Here is a 5,997-nt window from a genome sequence, read left to right as displayed (position 1 = left end):
CTCGTGCTTTATCTTCGAAAAGTCGAGTATGTTCTTTAGCCTCGTCTTTTAGAAATTTCACTGCCTTCTCATAAGTATCAAGTTGCCTTCTCAGCCTCACCAACGCTGCATCTTGGTGCTCAACTCTATGTTTCAATATCGTGCATTCCTGTTCAACATGCTGATTCACATTTTCGAGCATTTGAGCAAGGTGTCTTTTTTCTGTCACCTGTTAATGCTTGAAACAAAAAAGAAAAACATTAAATAAAGAAGTAAGACCTCTACAGCAGTACCTCTTTCTGTAGAACAGGAAAATCACGATCATACTGCACAAACTTCCAAGTAATCTCCGCTGTCTTTCGTTCAGTTTCTTCTACATCATGCTCCAGTTTCTTACATAACTCACGCAAATGATGAGCTTCACTCCTTTCCCTCTCTAGAGCTTCTTTCGCCTGAAAAAGTTTTCTGAAAAAAGTAGAAGTTCGTAAGAAATAATATTTCTTACATATACTTACTCTTCTAATTGAACCACCTTTCCCGTTTTCTCTCGTTCTTTAGCGGTGGTGAGATTTAATGCTGAATGCTCCATTCGCAATTGTCTTGAAGTTTCGTCTAGCTGAATAAACTTCCGCAGTTAATGAATCAGTTGAGCCTATTGCGGTCTCACCTGAATTTGAAGCTCTTCTCTTTCTTTATTCAAATGCTCACATCTTTTTGTCAAAATATCCAGGTCATGTTCTCCTGTTTTTTCATCCAGCTGATAGCAGGCAGGTGATATCAAAATAAAGAGCATTCATCTAAATGCCAAATATACCTCTCTAATATCTCCGTTTCCTGGGAGAGTGGTTGCTTCTATATTATCAGTGACTTCCCAATCCTCATTTGCTAAAAGCCTATTTAGAGCTATGCCATCCAATGCTTCGTTCAAACAACCTCGCATCATGCGTAACTCGTCTATAGCATTTTTCTTGTCCTCTGCTAGCTCAGCAATCTCCGCTTGAAGTTCGACCTAGTGAAACAGGCGGGAATTCAAGAATTTAAAGACTGCTATTTACCTTAGAATGTCCCTCACAAAGATGTATGAAGGCACGCCAGAAGGAGCCAACAAACACAGCCTTTTCGAGGCTGTGCAGGCAAAGCTCTTTGATCATCTCGTTGCAACCAACAGAGTAGACATATAGCATGCGATATGCTCTATCGATCTGACTTTCAGAGAGACCTAAGATACCGAGTTGTACCCTCGATAGACCGTATTCCTGTAAACTACTATTGGTATCGCCATGCGCAGCCCTGTTATAACTCAAGAAATAAAGTACCATTTGACGGTCCATATTTTATGTTTAATCCTTTTAGTACTTACTTGTGTTCAGATTCTTGTAGCATTCTATCTAGCCAGGCCTCAATAAGGGTTCCTTCTCTCATGAAACATCTCCATTTTTCTCGGCCCTCCTCCCCAGTAATTGCCATGAAATCTGTCTCTAACTTCAGCATCAACACGCTCAATTCAGCAGCTACTTTTCGTGAAGATTTTGGAACCTGAGGCGCGGTAACTGGTGCAGTCCGAGGACTATGTTTCGGTTGAGTTTGACGGCAGGACTTAGCTGACAGCCTCATTACGCGTTGTAGGGCGGGAAACTCCCAGGTCGCTACGCCTTTGGCCATCTTCAACACACTGTCGGCTCCCATGGCGTCTTGAGACAACCCTATGGGCCACTGTTAGCTAACTACCATCCCGGTGCTTCTGCGGATGACGTGCCTCATCCCGACGTCCGGCTTTTTCATAGGCAAAACCAGTGCGGTTTGTCTTTAAAAATAACCCTTAGCTAGGCCGTGTGTTTACGTGTCATTAACTGTGAAAAAGCGCAGGTTTGCTTGTTTCAACCAACAAAATAGTCTTTTAAAAAGCCGCCTGTGGGACTGGTATCATGTTCTGCAATGACTGGTGACAGAAAACGTGTAAGGTGGAGCAGATTATATTCATTTTGCTGCGGCAAACCTTCTGCAGTGAAGGATTTTCCACCGACAGGTTTCTCAAGGGTAGTATACTGCAACCAGCCAGGAAAACACAAGGCTGGTCCTCTGAAATACCTCTCCAATTATGTCTCTACTACTAAGTACGACGTGATCACATTCTTCCCAAAGGCATTATTTGAGCAATTCAGAAGGGTGGCCAACCAATACTTTTTGTTTGCTGCAGTTTTGTCACTCACGCCCTTAACTCCGTTCTCTCCAGGCAGCTTGATCGCACCTTTGATCTTTGTCATGGGTATAAGCATGCTTAAAGAGGGACTGGAAGATTGGAGGCGCCATAAGCAGGTACAATACAGATTTGTCTCTTCTTTGCTCTATCAGCTCTTCGTTCTGCAGGACAAAGAGGTAAATTCTCGGTTGGTTTTGGTTAACTGTGGAACTGGAGAATTTGAATTAAGAGAGTGGCAAGATGTTACTGTTGGGGATATTGTGATGGTTCGAAAAGATCACTTTTTCCCAGCTGACCTTTTCATGCTATCCACAAGTTACACAGATGGAATCTGCTATGTCGAAACCATGACCCTTGATGGTGAAACAAATTTGAAGGTGAAGCAGTCACTAGAAATCACGGTTAAAATAGTTGATGAGGAAGACATTGAGAAATTTGATGGAATTGTGAGGTGTGAAGATCCAAATAACAGCTTGTACACATTTATTGGAACACTTGACTTTGACGACCACCTTAGTTCTCTTGGGCCCCAGCAACTGTTACTTCGGGGATCAAGACTTCGAAACACAGACTTTATATATGGGGTTGTAATATTTAGCGGTCATGACACGAAGGTCATGCAAAACGCTACAGACCCTCCTTCAAAACGAAGCCGCATTGAGAAAAAAATGGACTACATCATCTACATCCTTTTCAGCGTCTTGTTATTAATTGCTGCTGTTGGTTCTCTTTTCTACGGCATAGTAACAAAAGAACAAATGCCTACATGGTGGTATATGTCTCCTGACAAGGCGCAGGTGTTTTATGATCCTCGACGAGCAACTGCTGCATCATTTCTACATCTAGTTACAGCACTTATTTTATATGGGTATCTTATACCAATCTCTTTGTATGTCTCAATCGAGATTGTTAAGACAGTGCAAGCCAGTTTTATCAACTGGGACTGGCAAATGTTTCACGAAGAGTCCAACAAGACAGCTCAAGCACGAACTTCCAACTTGAACGAGGAACTTGGGCAAGTTCACACCATATTATCTGACAAAACTGGAACTTTGACATGCAACTCTATGAATTTTCTCAAGTGCTCAATTTCAGGCACGCCCTATGGTCGAGGTGTCACGGAGGTAGAGAAAAGTATTGCAAGAAGACTTAGCAAAGAACAATGGGAATCTGAAGACATTCAAGAGTCTTGTTCCGAAGATGATAATAACAAGAAGTTCTGCTTGTCTTCAGAAAAAGTCCAGACGAATGCTCCCACTATTAAAGGATTTAACTTCAAGGACGAACGCCTAATGGAAGGCAACTGGATATATGAGCCCAATCCTCATTCGATACGGCTTTTTTTTCAACTGTTAGCAGTTTGTCACTCTGCTATTGCCGAAGAGGATGACGACAACGAAATCCACTATGAAGCAGAATCCCCAGACGAAAATGCCTTCGTTATAGCTGCCAGAGAATTTGGTTTTATTTTTTTTAAAAGGAACCAAAGTAGTGTCATGGTATGGGAACCCGATATAGATCTTGACACAAAGCTGGAAAGGTTTGCCCTATAAAATTTCAAAGTTAGTGTACTAAAACTTCTGTACAGAGAATATCAAATACTGAATCTTCTTGAGTTCAACAGTACAAGAAAAAGGATGTCTGTAGTAGCTAAGGGAGAAGATGGACAAATTATTTTGTTCTGCAAGGGTGCTGACAGGTTTATATTGAATTGAACTGCTAATTTGTTTTACTCACATTATGGCCCCAGCGTTATCTTTGAACGACTTGGTGTAAACGGTCGCCAATATGAAGAAGCTACTCGAGCGCACCTTGGTAAGTATGCAGAGGCTGGTCTAAGAACACTAGTGCTGGCATATCGAAAGATTGAGGAAACCGAATACATCAGGTGGAATGAAACGTTTCAAAATGCCAAAATTACTGTTGGCATTGAGCGTGAGTTGTTACTAAACAATGCATCGGATGAACTGGAGAAAGATCTTGTTCTTCTAGGTGCCACTGCTGTAGAAGACAAACTACAAAAAGGAGTAAGCTTTTTGTAATAAAGTTTGCCTTTCAATATGGTAGTAGACTTCGCAGGTTCCAGAATGTATTGAGATCCTCGCACAAGCTGGTCTTAAAATCTGGGTTTTGACAGGTGATAAGCTCGAGACTGCTATCAACATTGGGTCTGCCTCTTATCCTGTTTTTGTGGTGTGCATTATACTATCTTTATAACGTATGTGCAGCTATGCTTGCAATTTGATTAGACAGGGAATGAAGCAGATTATTATAGCACCGGAGCTCTTAAATATCTCCTCAGTAGATGCTCCTAGAGAGATGGAAGAAGTTGCTAAGGTTAATCCTGATTTATATACTTATTTTGCACGCATTTGATAACACAGGACTTCTACAGGATAAAGTTCAGGAACTTATTATGTCAGGTTTACAAGATGTAGACTCTGAAAAAAGTTTAAATACAGTATTTGCATTGATTATTGATGGAAAATCTCTCACATATGCGCTAAGTGAGGATTTGAAATTGAGCCTGCTTAAGCTAGCTATAAAATGTGCTTCTGTAATTTGTTGTAGAGTCTCACCGCTTCAAAAAGCTTTGGTGAGTTTGGTCTGAATTATAGATGTTTGAACACTAACATCCACAAGCAGGTGGCAAGGCTTGTTAAACAAGGGACAGGTAAAATTACCCTGGCCATTGGAGATGGAGCAAACGACGTGGGCATGATTCAGGAGGCACATATTGGTGTTGGTATAAGTGGCGTAGAAGGCATGCAGGTTCATATTTTCCTCTGAACATACTTGTTGTTTACTGAGACCTTATATAGGCAGTTATGGCTAGTGACTTTGCAATTGCTCAATTTAGCTTTCTGGAGCGTTTGCTAATTGTTCATGGACATTGGTGTTACAAAAGAATTTCTTCAATGGTTAGTCTTTAGGATGGATACTTTATTGCTAATGAATACTGGTACCTGCAGATCTGCTACTTCTTTTACAAAAACATGACATTTGGTCTCACTCTTTTCTACTACGAAGCGTATACATGTTATTCTGGACAAACGGTATACAATGACTGGACTATGTCCTTGTTCAACGTAATATTTACCTCCATTCCTGCATTGGTGCTTGGCATTTTTGAACAAGACGTATCTGCAAGAGGGTGCCTACAGTTTCCTGCTCTTTATCAGCAAGGACCTAAGAACATTCTATTCAACTGGTCTCAAGTTTTCGCCTGGTTTACCAACAGCATATATAGCTCCCTTATCACTTACTACTTCACCTGGAACATTTATAAGCTTCATTCCTTCAGAAAGGACGGGAAAACACCAAGCCTGGATGCCTTCGGTACAAGTATGTACACATGCATTATCTGGATAGTTAGCCTTCAGATGGTGTTGACAACGAATCACTTTAGCTGGATTCAGCACTTGGGTATATGGGGAAGCATTTTCCTTTGGTATTTGTTTTTAATTGTCTATGGATTTCTCTGCACATCTATTTCTACAACAGGTTACAAGGTTTTTGTGGAAGTTATGCTTCCTAGCCCTGTTTATTGGTTGGCTACTATTCTTATACCGCCTATATCCCTGTTTCCGTACTTTACAATTTTAGCAGCTCAACGTTCGTTGAGGCCAATGGACAATCACATTGTTCAAGAGATCAGACGCAAGCAAGATTCTTTTCTGCATCCTGCCTCCCGGTCGACTTCTAAAAAGACGTCAGTCAGCTCCAGAGAGACATCACTTCAGACAGCAGAAACTTCTTGACTTACGATAACGCCTTTACAATTTTTAGTGCCAGATACAATATTTGTGGTATATTCG

At 41.1% G+C, this 5,997-nt stretch overlaps 2 protein-coding genes across 2 annotated transcripts in view; one reads left to right on the top strand and one right to left on the bottom strand.

The window, feature by feature from the left end:
- The window catches only part of LOC9638300 (myosin-10), a 3,059-nt gene extending 1,394 nt beyond the window's left edge, over nt 1-1,665 (bottom strand). The window contains exons 1-5 of the mRNA XM_024667760.1: nt 1,340-1,665; nt 1,086-1,269; nt 794-988; nt 273-431; nt 101-160 (exon numbers count right to left, since the gene is read on the bottom strand). Coding sequence (XP_024523528.1) covers nt 101-160; nt 273-431; nt 794-988; nt 1,086-1,269; nt 1,340-1,665 — 924 coding nt within the window. The remainder of the gene's footprint in view (nt 1-100; nt 161-272; nt 432-793; nt 989-1,085; nt 1,270-1,339) is intronic.
- A 249-nt stretch (nt 1,666-1,914) lies between these two features.
- The window catches only part of LOC9638302 (probable phospholipid-transporting ATPase 4), a 7,675-nt gene continuing 3,592 nt past the window's right edge, over nt 1,915-5,997 (top strand). The window contains exons 1-10 of the mRNA XM_024667761.1: nt 1,915-2,295; nt 2,347-3,719; nt 3,768-3,878; nt 3,930-4,206; nt 4,259-4,347; nt 4,408-4,507; nt 4,575-4,775; nt 4,826-4,951; nt 5,002-5,100; nt 5,152-5,895. Of these exons, the coding sequence (XP_024523529.1) occupies nt 1,915-2,295; nt 2,347-3,719; nt 3,768-3,878; nt 3,930-4,206; nt 4,259-4,347; nt 4,408-4,507; nt 4,575-4,775; nt 4,826-4,951; nt 5,002-5,100; nt 5,152-5,895 (3,501 nt within the window). The remainder of the gene's footprint in view (nt 2,296-2,346; nt 3,720-3,767; nt 3,879-3,929; nt 4,207-4,258; nt 4,348-4,407; nt 4,508-4,574; nt 4,776-4,825; nt 4,952-5,001; nt 5,101-5,151; nt 5,896-5,997) is intronic.

Source organism: Selaginella moellendorffii, unplaced genomic scaffold, assembly GCF_000143415.4.
Source record: "Selaginella moellendorffii unplaced genomic scaffold, v1.0 SELMOscaffold_193, whole genome shotgun sequence".
In the NCBI taxonomy this organism is placed as follows: Eukaryota; Viridiplantae; Streptophyta; class Lycopodiopsida; order Selaginellales; family Selaginellaceae; genus Selaginella; species Selaginella moellendorffii.
The sequence above is the reverse complement of the archived record's forward strand: the minus strand, read 5'-3'. Positions and strand labels throughout refer to the sequence as shown.